We start from the raw sequence: 17,388 nt of genomic DNA on the forward strand, positions 1-17,388 counted from the left end.
AGTACTGCATGAAAACCGTGAAACGTGTTGTTTTTACCCCTCTGGAAGCTGCAAAAAGTAACCAGCTCAAATTCCGCCTCCTTTTGCCAAAAGCATATTAAGACCTCTTCCCTTATCAACTAAACGCTACCAGCAAAGGATTACATGGGAAAAGAGGATTACTGTCAGAGTCTTGCTTGAGTGGAGGCCTGATATTAGAAGATGCTATCTGGATGGAGAAAATTACTTCACCTTGGAAGCAGATAATCACAGAGGAGGGAGACGAAAATCCGTGTATGTGTGCGTGCCCATCTGACTTCCTTGCATCACATTACACGTCCGTGTTTGCCTTTCTTTGAGGCTCTGTCTTTGTAGGCAGCAGCGTTTTTGTATAACGAAGCTTGAGGACAGCTTAGGTTCAGCTGCAGCAATGCATTCTGGGGACATTTGCTTCTTTTGACTGCAGCCCCTCTGAACTTTCTGTGGTTTTGCCTTGGAGAGTTTCCCCCAACACTGTTATGCAACATCCTAAACACTCCTCCGTTCATCACTCCCCTCACGCTGGTTTTGTCACTTGTTTTTCAGCTCCATTTTTCTCTTATTTGTGCTGGACTAACATCACATATTTTCCTCTGCATGTCTCCTCCACCCACGGCTCCTCCTCTCACACACACACACACCCACCCACCGCAGTTTCTAATTGGGCTTCATTACCATTTCCTTTCAGTTTTTCCCAGCAGGACTCTCTGACCAGGAGGAACAGCTTTCACTGGTCACACATATACGAACAACACCGTCGTCGTCATCATCATCATCATCATCAGAAGCAGCAGAACTTCAAGACTTCAGCGCATCATCTGGTAAAGTTTTGAATCTTTCCTACAATTAAACAATGAAAGCTGCTTATCAGTGCTTTCATTTCACAGCAAAAAGCTCTTTTTCTCCACATATTGCGTCGTGTACTGCGCAGCTACAACTATGAGAGAGAATTACGCAGTAAAAATGCTCAAGTATCAAAAGAAGAAGTACACAGCTGCTACACAGTAGAATATAACACAGTTTTTATGTTGCTGTGTTTACAGTACTGGATTATTATCACAGAAAGGAGGTTTTCTTTATGCCTCAGCTTTATTTAAATCATTACAGACTGAATCTGGAGCTGTCTGACACTGTAGTACAGTAAAAATAAAACTATGACAATAACAATGGCAACATGCTGAATGAGTATAAATTAAATAACTAGAATTTGTGTCTACTGTCTCTACCTAGTTACAGTACTTCCCACTACGAGAGAGTCATAATAAAGCAGGCAGCTTTGCCTTTAACAGCCTGATACTGAGTTACAGTAAATGTGGATAACATCATCAAACTCCAGCTGGCCTGAAGGCAACGTGCCAGACTTTTTACCGAATGGCTGTGGTGCTGCAATAAAACCATTAAACTGCTCTGAAATGTTCATCTGAACCACCCAGGTAGCAAAACTTAAGTTTCCATCAGAGCTTCAGAGCAGTGAAGTGGATTGGATGGAAAAAAATGCTGATTGGATTTAAAAAAGTACAAAAACAAAGCGATTACAGTGCTGCTTTGGATAGTGTCTGCATGAAAAAAGGAAAAGATGGTAAGTCAGAGGACTGAGCGATCCTTTCCAGTGAACCTTGTGGTTCACATATTAGTGGCCTATAAACAGCAGATTGAGTTTTTTATTGAAACCATAAATGTTTCTAATCATCTGAGGCCTACTGAGGAGTGGCTGCAGACATCTGCTCAGACTCTCCAGTATTTGTTCTCATGTCTGCTCTCTATTTCTGCCAAGAATGCAGAAATGTAACTCATGTAACTCAGTATCCCTCCTCCTCCTCCTCCTTTTTTTTTTTTTTTTTTTTTTTTTACAGTTTCTCTCTCTTGACTTTCTGCTTTTATCCCCCCTCGTCCTTCTTTCTGCCCTCTTCTCTCTGTTCCTGCAGCTGTTGTGAAGGTAACTTCCCATTAGGAGACCAACAAGACCCGACTTTTCTCATTATTGTCACACACCGCAAACTGCAGGTTTTCATTACTAAACCTGCTTTCAGACAGCTGTTAGCTTTCCTCCTCCTCCTGCTCTCAGGCAGAGGATCCAACAGTGCAGCTTTTTATCTCCTCTTCTTCTTTGATTGGATCCTGGATGAGAGAAAACCTGGCAGGAAAAGAAAGATAAAGCCTTTGAAGTGCTGCAGGACAAATATATATATTTTAAAAACATTCCACACTTTATACAGAGTAGTTAGCAGAGATTAGCACTTTGATAACCTGAGTGTCTGGACAGAGTCGTCTGAGGGCCGAGGCCGCTTGTGTTCAGGGACGGGCAGGAAGCAGAGGGAGAGAAAGAGAGAATTTGAGTGTTAGGTGTGACTGTAAGTTGTTTCTGAGTAGGCCAGCTGGTATTCAGCATGTCAACAAACTTTTATATGAAACATCTGTTTAGAATATTAATGTTTTGATTTGTAGAGCTCACTAATCTTTGCTAAACGAGTAGTTGAAGATGTTTTTTTCCACCTCCTGAGCTGGAAATTGTCTATGATGCCCATCATATCGCAGCCTGTGTCATACAAACGACCTGTTTAGAAATGACCGTTGCTGTAAATCTGTAAACTAGGCTGTTATGTAAATGCAAAGAGTTAAAATGACTTCCCTCTGGTCCGGTCTAACCTCCCTGCACCCTGCATGCTCATGTGGCTTTTTTGCACCGTATACATAAACATGCTCAATTAAGTGTTTTAATATTTTGTTATACAGCTGTGACTTTGTTTTCTGTCGTACATATGGGAACAAAAAAAATGTACTTTCTGATCAAACATGATATTTAGTTTGTTTGATAATCAGGTCCAACAAATCCCAAAGGGATTATTTTTATGATTGGAGCGCTGCCCGAAACGAATTCAGTGAAGCCCTCACCATCTTTACTCTAAATCTAAGACGCTGACATGTTGTCCATAAATCAAACTGTGAGGTGGTGAGTGGCAAAATATTATACTTTTTAACAAAAGCCTCTGTTTTGCATTATTGTTTATAATATTCAAGGTCATTACATTATATTGTTATTGAAGAAGATAGGGTGAAATAAGTTTGGAGCATGTAAATTACGTGTTCTATAGAGATATTCATGGAAACCTGATGTCTTTTACTTTTACTCTGTTTACAATTTGTTTTGTTGTTATTTGAGTTTTGTGACTGATATAAAACTGTCAATCAATCAGTTAGGTTGAGTTTTAAACGAGAGCTTCCACTCCGTAGAGGATGAGACTGTTTGAATCTACTTGACATATTTCTGTAAGTCTCTGTCAGAGCCTGTCTGACGAAAAAACTAATACATTTTTACTGTAAGGGCATAAATCGTGTGTAAATCACCCATTTGGTGTTTATGTATGCTGCAGTTTCCAGAAATTACATGCGCTCTTCATCCCTCTGTTATTTTCATAATGTTTTGTTTTATTTTAGTGGGAGTTGTGGTTTTCTTTTGTTTAGTCAGGTCAATATTTCCCATTGTCTGTAATGCAGTGTTGCTCGTGCACAGATCTGTTTGTGCTTGTTCATCTGTTTTTTTTCCATTTCTCGTTTTCTCTCAGCCTTGAGACTGCAATGACCTCACTCAGACTCTTGTCCCTGTTCCCCTCCCTCCTCGTCCTACAAGTCCATCTTTCCAACCAGTTAGAGGACAATAAGATCCCCCCCAGTCTGTGTACTGGCCACCCTGGTATCCCAGGCTCTCCTGGGGTTCATGGCAGTCCTGGTCAGCCAGGGAGAGATGGGAGGGATGGGAGGGATGCTGCTCCTGGGGAAAAGGGGGAGAGAGGGGAGAGAGGGGCCCCAGGTACGTACTTATATGGATTTGTTTGTGAGCATGTGATAAATCGGTGCAGGATTCTCATATTTGTGCACCTCCTCCTCCTCTCCAGGTGAGACAGGAATGCGAGGCCTGACTGGAGACAGGGGTGACCCTGGAGAAAAGGGGGAAAGGGGGCAGCCGGGCGAGTGTGCAGTGGCTCCTAAATCCGCCTTCAGTGTCAAACTCTCTCAGGGCCAAACCTCGCCCCTGAATGTGGGCGACGCAGTCCGCTTTGACACCATCCTGATCAATGAACAAGGCGACTACAACTCAGAGACGGGACGCTTCACCTGCAAAGTCCCTGGAGTCTACTACTTTGCCGTCCACGCCACGGTGTACCGCGCCAGCCTGCAGTTCGACCTGATGAAGAACGGACACGCTGTGGCTTCTTATTTTCAGTTTTATGGCAACTGGCCTAAACCAGCATCTCTTTCAGGCGGCTCCCTGCTTCACCTCATCCCCGGCGATCAGGTGTGGGTGCAGATGGCTCTCTCAGAGTACAATGGATTTTACTCCAGCACCAAGACAGACAGCAGCTTCACCGGCTTCTTGGTGTACTCGGACTGGAAAAACTCTGCTGTGTTTGCCTGACATGTGCCGCTTTTATTTCCTTACTGAGACATTCTGGACAGACAAGTGAATCATCCGTGACACGATACAGCTGTATTTGTGTAATAAATAAAGAACACACCAGGCAATGTAACCCGAATAGCACATGGTGTACTGAGGCGCACACAATGAACGGTACAGTTTACTCTGTGTCTGTTCTGCACTTTCAGCTTTTAAACTGCTGACAGTTAATTCTTCTAACAGATGTCAGGCCACAAATTCTCAAACAGCCTTTATGCCACTGTTCTATTGCATTTTGTTTTAGTGTCTACAGCTCTAACGCGAGACATTAATACATTTTTAGACTTTTGAAAACACATTAGACTGAAGTATGTCTCTGGCCATGAATGAAAGTGGATCAGGCATTAGGCTGGAGCTGCACAGTTAACTCCAAACAGGAAAGTCGAGACTCTTTCTGATAACATCCCTGCCTGATTTTAAGAGGGAAAAGAACTCAAATACTTCACTGAAGACAAAGTGCAAATGGAAAACAGTAAAACTACCCCTGATACTGCTATTTAAAAAAAGCAATGCATGAGAATGATTTGAAAAATATACTCTTATAAATGTGTTAAAAGCCCTCGTTCTGCTGTGGATGTAATCTAGTGTAAGATAATAGGGCTAGTAATAATTATAAATGAATGGAAAATCTGGAACCTGTTTTAACTACTTTATATACAGTCTATTCCCTCATTAATAGTTGCAAATAAATGTATGAGGTTGTGAGATGTTTCAAGAAGGTCAAAAATACAAAATAAAAGTTTTTTGGGTTTAGTATTCTTAACACAAGTAAACACAAAATGCTGTTTGAAAATGAAGATGTTTATTATAAAGAGGGGGAAAAATTCAGACCATCATGGCCCTGCGTGAAAAAGTGATTGCCCCCTAAACCTAATGACTGGTTGGGCCACTCTTAGCAGCAACAACTGCAATCAAGCATTTGTCATAGCTGGCAGTGAGTGTTTTTCAGCACTGTGCATTTTGGGCCACTCGTCTTTGCCACTTTAGAGGGTTTTCGAGCATTAACTGCATTTTTAAGGTCATGCCACAGCTTCTCAGTTGGATTCAGGTCAGGACTTTGACTAGGCCACAAGTCAAAGTTTTCATTTTGATTTTCATAAGCCATTCAGAGGTGAACTTGCTGGTGTGTTTTGAATCAATGTCCTGCTGCAGAACTCAAGTGCGCTTCAGTTTGAGGTCAGGAACAGGTCAGGAACAGACAGCTAATTGAGCATGGTTGCATTTACCACAGCAAGTCTTCCAGGTCCTGAGGCAGCAAAACAGCTTCAGAACATCACACTGACACCACCATATTTTACTGTTGGTATGATGTTCGTTTTATACCAGATGTAATGGGACACAAACCTTCCAAAAAGTTACAATTTTGTCTTCCACAGAGTATTTTCCCAAACATCTGAAGGGATAATCAAGATGTTTTCTAGCAAAACTGAGACGAGCCTTTATCTTCCTTCAGCGTTGGAAATCTGCCCAGTCTCTTTCTCATAGTGGAGTCATGAACACTGACTATAACTGAGACAAGTGAGGCATGCAATCCTTCAAATGTTGATCTGGGGTCTTTTGTGACCTCTTGGATGAGTCGTTGCTGTGCTCTCAGTGTAATTTTGGTCGGCCTGCCACTCCTGGGAGGCTCTGACTGTGGTTTGCTGGAGTCTCACAGCTTTAAAAATGACTTTACAACCCTTTCAGACTGAGAGATCGCAGTTACTTTGTTTCTCATTTGTTTGCAAATTTCCTTGAATCACAGCATGGCGTCTGGCTTTTGAGAATCTTGAAGTCTACTTCATTTCGTCAGGCAGGTCCTATTTAAGCAATTTCTTGTTTAAGAAAAGGTGTGGCAGGTGTGGCAGGATGTGGCTATAGAAATTGAACATAACTTTCCAAAGATGCGATACATACCACTTCATTTAGAAACTACATTTTGGGTTTACTTGTGTTGTCTTTGTCTAATATTTAAATGTGTTTGATGATCTGATACATTTAAGGGTGACAAACATACAAAAAAAGGAAATCAGGAGGGGGCAAACACTTTTTTTCACACGACTGTATATTTAAATTTAATGCATTTAATGTAACATCTTAATCTGAAAAGTAAAAACCAAATGTACTGAAGTCAAAATGTAGTGTTTCTCTAGTGTAAAGTTGCATAAAGTGCTTTCACATGGCATTTCTATGAATAATGCCCAAGTCCTTTGCTTTAATTCCCAAAGGCAGAAAACTGCTAAAGTAAATACCCAAATGAAAAAGGCTGGAAAATATTCATTTTCCACTGGATTCATGCTAGGTACCTCTGCCTAATGAGTTCACCAAACGCTCTAAGTACCCTGACAGATACACTGCGAGCTGGTTGATGTTAGTCAGCATCTCTCTCTCCTCCCAACAATAATCGTGGGTGTGAATTAATCTCATGGTTTACTCAGATGAGCCGCTCCCTCTGTTTCTTGAGATCTGGGGCTGAACTGTTTATTTTCTCGAATAAACTCCGACAAGACCAGAGCTCGAGAAAGCCTTGTTAGATACACTCAGACATGATGAAATGCTATTCTCTTATTTCTCTGTCAAACCCCTATACAATATTAAGCTCCAGATGGGTCCTTCTAACTATTCCCGCTCGGGGAGGGAGAAGGATGCAATGAGTTAATAAGTTTTCCCTTGGCGTACGTCAGTTATTTCCATTAGTTCACAGCCTTCATCGCTATGTTGAGGCTTAGAATTGAGGGTAAAGCAGACAGTGACATCACTCACTAAAATACAGACTGGGCACTTCAGAAAAAGAAGATGAGAGTCTGACATTTGGATTAAGATGTAGCTGCAGATAAAGAAGCTACAAATCAAAGCACCCAAGAAGAAAGAAAAGATCTAAAATTAATTTTTGTCTGATTTTATTTGTTCATTGAAGTAAGGTCATGATTTACTCTTCCTCGTCAGTAGAAGCAGGACTGAATACACTTGTAGGAGGGAGGTGTAAAAGCAAAGAAGAGTAGAGGTAGGGAAGGTGGATGAGTTTAAATACCTGGTTTCAACCATTCAAAGCAATGACAGAGCACAGGAGAGGTAAAGAAGAGAGTGCAGGCAGGATGGAGCAGGTGGAGACTAGAGTCACATGTAATTTGTAACAGAGAAATAGCAGCAAGAGTAAAAGAGAAGGTTTACAAGATGGTGCATGATTTGGAGACGGTGGCACTAACAAAAAGACAGGAGGCTGAGAAGGAGGTGGCAGAGCTGAAGATGTGACCACAACACACAGAGTGCAGGGACAGCTCAAGTGTAACAATTTGGAGACAATTAGAGAGGCAAGACTGAGACGGTTTGGACATGTGGAAAAAAGAGATACCAGATGTATTGGACAAAGGATGTTGAAGATGGAGCTACTTGGCATGAGGAAAAGAAAAGGACAGAAGAGGATGTTGCATCTGCTGTGGCAACCCCTAAAGAGAGCAGCTGAAAAAAGAAGAAGAAGAAAAAGAAGAAACTAGTAACATGATTTTAGATTATATTATGCTACACTTTCAGTTTTGTCTTCTTACCCTCTTGTGTCCTATTCCCCTGATTACCCCCGTGTGTATTTATAGCCCTGCCATTCTTTTGCTCAAAGCTGCATATTTTGTCTAGAGCTGATGGAAACACTTCATCCAGCAGGGGGCAGTGTTGCACCGCTATTCAGCACCACTGCCTGCAAACTTCATAGTGTTGTTACTTCACAGTGTCTGGGCAGGACTCATGATTTCAGCCAGCAGTATTGACACTCCTGAGGTGCCTTTATGATGCGTTCAATAGAAGCTGCTGATGTTAAAATAGACCCACGCTGCACAGGAATGAACATTTTATTAGTTCAGTTTGTGACCCAGTAGCTACTCTCCATCATGTCACAAAGGGACTCCCTTAGTTACTAAACATTTCTTCTCATTTTAACAGAATGCACACTTGACAAGCTAGACAAGAGAAACAAGATACTTTATTTCCTGCTCCTGAAACACAAAAACACAATTAGAAACAATGAAATATTTTAAAATTGTAAACATCAGATTATTTAAGACAAAAACACTTGCATGCATGCATACAAATGTATCTATATTGATAGACGGGATCTATATTAGAGTAACTGTTATCATAAAACAAACCCACATCTGTGAAGCAGCTCAGACGTACTTTAGACAGATCAATACGTGAACCTCGCGATTCACTCTGTGCTCTTCTCTGTTCATTATGAATGTATGAAAGCTGGTGTAACATTAGGACTCACTGTGAAAATGTGTGAGTACTAAATGGAGTTTTGAACTGGCTGCATGTCAGCATGTAGGCTGAATGATGATTCAACCGCCAGGAGAACTTCATATTTTCACCTGATAACATCCAGGAGTTTAATCAGAATCAGAATCAGAATACTTTATTAATCCCGAAGGAAATTAGGATGCAATTTATGAGTTTAAATTGCACCGGTGCTTCTCAAAAGTCTCCTGTCATGCTTCCTGTCATGGTGCAGTCTGTCTACCTTGTAAAGAAATTTAGAATTTAAATCGTGTTGTAGAGATTTTCAACTGTAACTGTAGGAGTGAACCATTGTTGTGTCTACACAATACAGAAAACTTAGCAAACAACCAGTTTTAAATTGTATCTTTAATCACGAATAGTATCTGAAAGTCATGCCCTCAAGAAATGGGAACTAAATCCAGCAAAGACCTGACACAGGATCTGAGAGCTGTATTTGACCCTTTGTTTGATCTACTATCTGCTCGATGAAGCCTCATCAGAAACGGTCTCAGTGGAAGGATAGTTGTCAAGAAGCGATTCTTAAGAAAGGGAAACAGGCAGAAAAGGTCTTGTCATGCTATGTTACACAAGAACTGGACTGAAAAATCAGTAGCAACGGGTCTGATGGAGTGATGAAACTTTCCAAATTTGAAAGTTTTGGTTCAAAGTGTCATCACTATGTGCAGAGGAGCTGAGGAGAGAGGTACAACAGTGAGTGTCTCCAGCCATCTGTAGCCACACTGGAGGCTCTGTCGTGGTTTGGACATCATTCGTGGAAATGTCTGTGAGATTGTGACTCTCCATGCAAAACCATTTGACTGTCAATGGTTTCACACTTGAACAAAACAATGATCCCAAACACACTGCTAGTGCAGTGAAACACACACAGTGGAGCACAGTCATCCATGGATTGGCCTCCCCAGAGCTGAACTTCAAAATTATTGACACAGTGTGGGATCATCTTGACAGATAACAGAACAAAACACAGCCAACATCCAAAGAAGAGCTTTGAATGTCCTTTAAGAAGCATGGAGAACTACTCCTGAAGACTACGTATATAAATTACAAAAAAAAAAAACTGTCTAAGAGAGTTCAGGCTGTGTTGAATAATGAAGACAATCACACCAGTCTGCTCAGTCTCACATACTGTTTCAATAAATCACTACATCTGTTTTCCCTTTCCCCAGCAACATGTTAAGAAATAAGGAGTGTCTCAAGACTTTTGTACAGTACTGTAATCAGATCTTTTATGTCCCTCTTGACCAGAAAGTTTCAATGGGCATAGAAATAACAAACGATTTGGGTGTGTCCCGTCAAAGGGACTTGTACAAACACTTGTACTTTTCTTCACGCTGACATTATGGCCCATTTTCTGTTGATTAGTGTTTTTTAAAAATAGAAGCTGCATTACATTCACAGAGTCAGTGTTACAAATCATGGTCTGAATATTTCTTATAAGAACTACATTTAAATCAGCATCACTGCCTATTTTTGTTTTCAGTAGTCTTTCAGCCATAGCAAAAAGTAGCAAGTGCTTCTCTTTGGTTTAAAGCTCAAGGTATCACAGTACCACGAAGTATCAACAAAACTGCTGGATCTGCTACCATCCAGCTTCCTCCTTCAGTGGTTACCAGCTTCAGCCTCTGAGCTGCCCATACATCACAAACTCTGTTTATTAAAGGCTATCGGGATTAGTTGGATTCATTACAACAAATCTCTTAATTACAGTAGAGTGAGGGTTAGGATTGAGGCTGAGGCTAATGAGCTGCCCATTTCTTCCTTGTCTCTGCCACAGTGGCTCTAAACCTTTACCTAGATGGTGCTTAAAATCAGAAGAAGTAGAGCCTGAATGAGTCAAAGATGAGCGTGCTGGAGTTTGAGATTTTCCCACACTGCAAGACCACCGGGGTCAGAAGGAAGAGGTCAGATCCCCGGAGCATTTTGCTCGCCTCGGTTTACTTCTTCTTGCTCCTCTCCTGACATCAAACTTCCTCTCCTCTGTTAACACCACCCTCATTTGCAACAAACATAAACACTGCTGAGGCTGGGCTCACAGGTCAGGAGACAACAAATAGCACCCGGATTTGCTTTTGGTGTCTTACAGTCTGTTGAGGTTGGGGGTCAGGTAGCAACCTCACCTCTCTGTCATTTAAATAATAAGTCTTATTGTCTCCAGCTGAGCCAGAGCCAGAATGATTTAACAGCAACATAGTTTAAGTGCAAAAAGAAACATTAGAATTATATTTATGGAGGTCAAGGTGGACTTTAAAAATCTGAGCAGATGTTTAATATGGAGATATTTTTAGAGGGAACATTGGGAATGAGAATGAAGCCTCTGAAGCTGTAAGCCACAAGGCTCTGATGAATTGTAGTAGGATTATAGTAGTATTCCCAGCTGGCCATTAGGACCCCTTTCCCCCCTTAATCCTGCAGCCTTTCTGCAAGCTCCAGACACGCACCCTCATTCACAAAGCAGTTCCTTTATCTTCAGAATCAAAAGACGTGAAAGCTAAACTATCTCTGAACTGTTGCATCATCTTTGCTACCATAAGTAAAATAAATGTGTAACAAGTCTGTATTACTTTATACATACCCTTCCTGTTAAAAGGGAGTTTTTCCTTCTCACTCTCGTCAAAGTGCTTGCTTAACGGGCTAATATGATTGTTTTGGTTTTCTCTGTTTTCCAGTATTGTTATAGGGTCTTTACCTTATAAATAAAGTGCCTCGAGGCAACTGTTGTTGTGATTTGGCGCAATATAAATAAAATTGAATAGAATTTTCATATAGCGAGAGAAGTACAGGTGTGGGTATTAACAGTACTGCTGGCTGTGCTATTTAATGACAGCCACAGTGAACAACACTGCGACTCTCAGTGCTGCGTGTGACTCAGTCATCGATACTTTTATTATTTGCACCTGTGGTTATTCTTTTACATGTTTTATTTTATTTTTTTTAAACGCCTTTCCTGAGTGTGGCTGTTTCCTCTCATGTGCTGCACCTGAATCACAGCTACACTCATTTCCCCAAACCGCCCTTTGTGTCTGATGTGTCACAACAGACGTGAATTATTTTTTTCTTGCAGGAAATAACAGTAACCGTCAAGCTTTTCTAGCCTGTCACATTTTCGTCAGCCAGTTTTGACCAACTTCATGGTCACAGTACTAAAACATGGAAGAACACAGGATGTTCATTCGCAATATTTATTTTCTTTTTAGTTTTAATATACTTTTTGCATCTGTGCTCACTTGGAAACATGTTTACAGAAACAGCATGAGGCATTCAACTAGAGGTGGTACCCTCCTTCCTGAGACTGGATCTTCCCTCAAAATTCACCTGAAGGGAGATTTAGCCTATTTTAGAGCCTCAGTCCTGAAATGACCGATGTCATCAACTGTCCAGAGTTGCATCCTCTGCAGTTCACTTTGTACAGCTGGCAGATTTTGTGCCTTATGTAAAAAGAAATGTATTAAGATCGACGTCAGAGCAAGTTGTCTGTTTCACATTTGTAAATTTAAAAGCAAATCTCATCTTCTATTATTTATCTTACCTATTTGTTCTTTCAACGACTATGGAATAAAAAAGCCTAATGAACAATACTTCAGGTATCAAGATATATCTTGCACGACTGATCAGATCAGGCAATGTTTTTCAATCTTCTGTTATAGCCTCAGTTTCCTGTTCTTAGCTGACAGGAGTGGCACCCAGTGTGGTCCTCTGCTGCTGTTGCTCATCTGCCTTGACATGTTGTGCATTCAGAGATGCTCCAAAGGATACTACACACCTTTCACAGGATGCCTTCCTATCAGTTCAAAAGGGTCTGACCATTCTACTTCAACCTGACTTCAACAAGACATTTTCACCCCGAGAAACTGCAGTTCACTGGATAATTTTCCCTTTTTCAGACCATTTTCTGTAAATCCTAGAGATGGTTGTATGGAAAAACCTAAGACCGGCTGATCAGGGTCACCTAAAATGACCTTTTCCTCCATTCTGTTGCTCGTTTTGAACATGGTTGTCAAGATGCCTAAATGCACTGAGCTGCAGCCATGTGGTTGTCTATAGATATTTGCATTAATGAGGAGCTGAACTGGTGTACTTAATAATCAGTTTTCTATGAAACCGCACATCTTTGCACAGCTGTTTGGACAAAGCATTTTAAGATGGTCTTAAAACTTCTTTTTGGTGTTCGATGCTATAGATTAATGAATTAATGGGTTGTTTAATAAAATCCTCTGCAGGTAAAATCGTACAAAAACATTCACTTGGATGAAGAGCTTCAGTTTCAGGGATTGTTATTTTATTACAAACACAAGACAGTCACATGGCAATTTAAAAAACATAACACACATTCATGTCATTAACTCAGTCCTTCACTGCTCACACAGTTCATACATTCAGCAATCAGCATGTGTTTCTACCCACTGAAATAGTTAGGACTGCCATTGGTGCTTTAGAAATACCTGAGAGCGGTCTATTCTGACTACAGGCTCTAGAATCATGAATAATCTTCCAAATTGACACCGAGACCGCTTTCACCTGCAGTAGAAAACATGACATCATCAGTATTTTCCATTACACAACTTCTCCATATCTGACTCTACACCACCCACCATCAATAACAACGCAATAACTGGTGACAAAATATCGTCCTGTAAACTTTTAACATAAATCAATTTTAATATTTTAAATGAAACAGAAAAAAAAGGGAGAAACAACCGCAAATTAAATTGCAAAATCCTTATTTGTTTATGGTCCTTTTATACCACAGAAATCAGTTTTACAGCAATGTCAAAAGAAAGGGAAAACCATTTATGGATTACTTGTCAGTTGTGACTGTAACTCACCTCTGGCAGAGGACAGGAAAGACCCTATCAGCTGGAAGAAATAAGATACAATAAATGGAATCAAGCCTGACTGGAAAGACAAAATGGTGAAGTGGTTCACAGAATCTGGTCTAAAGGGTGAAAGCTGCATTTATACATACAACATTCATGCGTACAGCATGTGGAATTATGTGTTCACTAATAAAGTAAAAGCACAGTGTTAGCTTCCTTCCTTCACAGCTTGGCCCACTGAAATCACAACAATTTAAGACATGAGTGGTAGAAAAGCTTTTTTTTGAGGCTCAATGTAGCGACACTGGAACACGAGAGATGCACTGAAGGTGAAATTTGGACCGATTTTACTTTAATTTAATACTCCATTTGTGCCAGGGAAACTTAAAACAAACAAACAATTTTAAGAATATACTAGACCTCTTAACCACCTTGTTTTTGAGCATTCAGTTGACCAAACCTAAGAACTCTGAGTGGTCAAATGAATGCATCTTAAAAGAAACCCACCAGTAAACTGAAAAATTCTGTAAAAGCACGCAAAACACAGCAGAAACTGAAACAACACTGTTAAAGGAAAAACTAAAGGGGAAAAAAAAACACCAAAGAAAACTAAAGTGTTTTTGGGAAGACAATAACGTGACAGGACAGCTGTGGAAGTGACAAGCTAACAGTAAACAGCTAACAGCAAACATACATCTACAGTACTGTATGAATTGTGTGATTAAAACAATATGTACTGCCTTGCATTGCTTCTCCTTTACAACGATAATGAATCTTTTGCTTCTGTCGAGTGTGTCTCAGTGCAATCCTTCACGTTTTGGTTTCTGTAACTTCCACAGCTGCTGCATCAAATAGTTGTTTCCCCAGAAACTAAAAACTTAATTTTTTTTAGCTTTGGCAATGTTTTTTTCTATTTTTGTTGTATTTTTGCAGTCTTTTCTTTCTCTATTTGCTGATGTTTCTTTAGTTGCAGTCCGTTTGACCTCGCAGGGCCACTGTAGTTATCATCTTAAATGGGTAGCAGGCAATCAACAAGGTTAACACTGGCAAACAGCTGATGCGTGGCTGATTAATCAGTGCGTCCCTGTGGCAAACAGCAACAGACACAGCTTACTCTTAAATTAGAGACTTGCCCCCAAACTCAAGACTAACTCTAGGATTTGAGTATGGATTTACACTGGGAAGGCAAAAATTAAAGCAAAGCTCAAACACACACACACACAGTTGCACACGTGACTGATATTTAAAGCATTGTAAGCATTGCATCCCTGAACAGAGATCATTCTGAAAATTGATTTTTTTACACTTCTAGCTCCTTGGGTATAAAGTTTATATGATGCCTGAAGGAACGGAGTGGAAAATAATGCGTAGAATTAAGCAAGCAAGGCGTACCCACGCTGCTACCTCACCTAAACTAAGGAATATTCTCAGAAGTGAGAACAGAACGAATTCTGATATTTTCCAAGGCGTCATGTGAGAAAAAGAAGCTTGTGTTTACATTTTTGATGCAAAATGCACAAAGAGGTGCTTACAGCTGAAAAAACAAAACCTCTGGCTTTCTCTCAAAATGTATACAGCTGTATCACTTTTGTGATGCATCATGGCACAAATATTGTGCACATATAAATATGTTGACTTCTTGCATACTCACAGAAAATGTTTACCATGAGAACTTGTACATACTATGTGTTGTTTACATTTAGTGTATAGTATGGAATCAGGGCACAACATGTGCTGTTAACGTGTGCACGCATCTGACACCAGAAGACAACCTGGTGACTTTTTGTTTTCTTACTATCATTAAATCTCTCAATTCCCAAATAATCCAGAGCTATCCAGTATGTTTAACAAGTCTGGTCTGGTCTTTTCACTTAAGTCCCATTTAAGTGAAAAGACAAAAAAGAAACCTTATATAGTAAAGCTCAGTGGTGGTAAAACTTATACATGTAGATACTGATAGGCTGTGAGGCTACTTGGTATCAGACACCAGTTGATCCACTTTGGCTGGTCCCTCATAGATACACGTCCATGGTGTTGAGGATCATTTGCCGACAGAGCGGGCAGTTCTGCTGGTAGATGGGCTGCCTTAAAAGAATCTGTGTACAGTCTCTACACAAGCAGAGGTGTCTGCAAGGCAGAAGCACCACTGTCTTGGCACAATCCTGACAAATCACACACTTCTTCCTCTCCTCCTGTTCCTTCAGCAGAGTCAGCAGACTCTCAGCTGGCAGAGGTTTACCATCTTCGCCTGAACGCGACTTCTTCTTTAGCTGCTTGTCTGTGCTGGAGGAGGGTAAAACTGGATTGAGCACCTCCTGGTGGGCTCCATCTCCTGCTCTACCATCTGGTGGGTCCCGCCTCTCTTCCCCAGGGTCACCGTCACCTCCAGCTCTGTTGTTGCTGTTATTGTTATGCCTGTGAAGATGTGGTCGGAGCATCAGGCCAATCAGGCTGCTTTGGTGAGACAACTGCTGCCAAAGTCGTCTCTCCAGTCGGTAGATGTGATAGAGGATCCTCTGCAGGTACTGCACGTTACGGCGTATAAAGTGAGGCAAGCACAGTAAGGCTGAAGTGATGCAATTGAGAGCCAAACATAATCTACGGAGAAGTGAAAAGGAGTTTATATATTCTACAACGCGCACAGCAATCTGTCGGGACAGTCCCGGGTTTAGGTAAGCGGTGGTGGCCAGTGCAATAGTAATGGTGAGCACGAGGCCGTAGATGTTCAGTATGAAGATGCTAATGAACATGTGCACCAGTGAAACCAGGAAGTCCAAAACCATCTTGCAGGGTGTCCATAGCAAAGCTGATGTGCCGGCCAGGCTGCTGTACAGAAAGGTGAAACAGGTCAACGTGAGCTCCAGCGCCTTCTGCAGTGGGGTGGAAACCGTCTGCCACATGCTGACCAAAGCCAAGTAGACGTTCTGGGTAGCGATAAGCACAAAGTTTACCACTGTGTTGGTAAAATAGACCACCAGGCTGACTGCTATGCCACAGCCCTCAATCACTGACAGCAGCCCTCGACACAAGTGCTCCTTTCCACGCAGTAGGACGTGCATAGACAGGTAACCCACCATCTTCAAGCTCTCCAGGAGCCCCTCCAGAGCCAGCAACAAGCTCCCCAGATTAGCCACAGTGCTGTGAGCTAGGTTTGATGTCGCCTCCGCGGTGGACACAGCGCAAAGCAGAACGAGGTTTCCCAGCTCCAGCACCGAGTTATAAAGGAGGCTGGGCAGGCTGGTTATGAAGGTGATAACTGCCAGGAGAGTCTGCACCACGGTGTGGACGATGACAAAGTTTAGGTCCAGTAGTAAGCAGAGAGCATCCAGACATTTTCCTACAGTGGATATGACAAAGTTCACCAAACCCATGGTAATATTTCTGTAAAGTATTACTGTTTACCACTCGGTGCTCTCAGGTTGTATCCACGTTAAGTCCATTTCTCCTTTCTTTGCTTTGAGTTACATATTGTTGGTCCTCTCAATCAGCACACCATTCTTCGTGTCGTTGAACCTCAACGTCTTTATTTTTCATGTTTTCCCCATTTTTCATGCACTGAAATAACGACATAACACAGCAAACACGCGCTGCACAGGCGGATGTTTAGTTTCAAAAAAGGTCCACACACTTCCGTTTATATTCTAGGTTTCGTTTTGTTGGGTGTCCGGTCAAACTACCACCCAAAAACACTTCTCCGGCTCAACGACGACTTTATAAAACGGCCGAACCCATAAACGAAATCAAGAAAAACCGAGGGAAAAACAGACAAAAGGTTTTGGAGTCTTTACCATCATTACTGTATCCGCCATATTTGTTTTGGTCGAGTGAGCTTAC

The 17,388-nt window shown here is 41.3% G+C and overlaps 2 protein-coding genes across 2 annotated transcripts; one reads left to right on the plus strand and one right to left on the minus strand.

Annotated features, from left to right (window-relative positions):
* Positions 1 to 3,581: 3,581 nt before the first annotated feature.
* Positions 3,582 to 6,605, plus strand: c1qtnf5 (C1q and TNF related 5). Its single transcript, XM_085380800.1, has 2 exons — positions 3,582 to 3,826; positions 3,912 to 6,605. Exons 1-2 carry the CDS (start codon positions 3,595 to 3,597, stop codon positions 4,430 to 4,432), a joined length of 753 nt encoding a protein of 250 aa, XP_085236926.1. The 5' UTR covers positions 3,582 to 3,594; the 3' UTR covers positions 4,433 to 6,605.
* Positions 6,606 to 13,000: 6,395 nt separating this feature from the next.
* Positions 13,001 to 17,384, minus strand: rnf26 (ring finger protein 26). The gene has a single exon (XM_085380615.1). It carries the CDS (start codon positions 16,923 to 16,925, stop codon positions 15,567 to 15,569), a length of 1,359 nt encoding a protein of 452 aa, XP_085236741.1. The 5' UTR covers positions 16,926 to 17,384; the 3' UTR covers positions 13,001 to 15,566.
* Between the last annotated feature and the right edge of the window lie 4 nt (positions 17,385 to 17,388).

This window comes from Rhamphochromis longiceps, linkage group LG14, assembly GCF_057381845.1.
Source record: "Rhamphochromis longiceps isolate RC_006_pf linkage group LG14, R_longiceps_female_GT1.1, whole genome shotgun sequence".
Lineage (NCBI taxonomy): Eukaryota > Metazoa > Chordata > Actinopteri > Cichliformes > Cichlidae > Rhamphochromis > Rhamphochromis longiceps.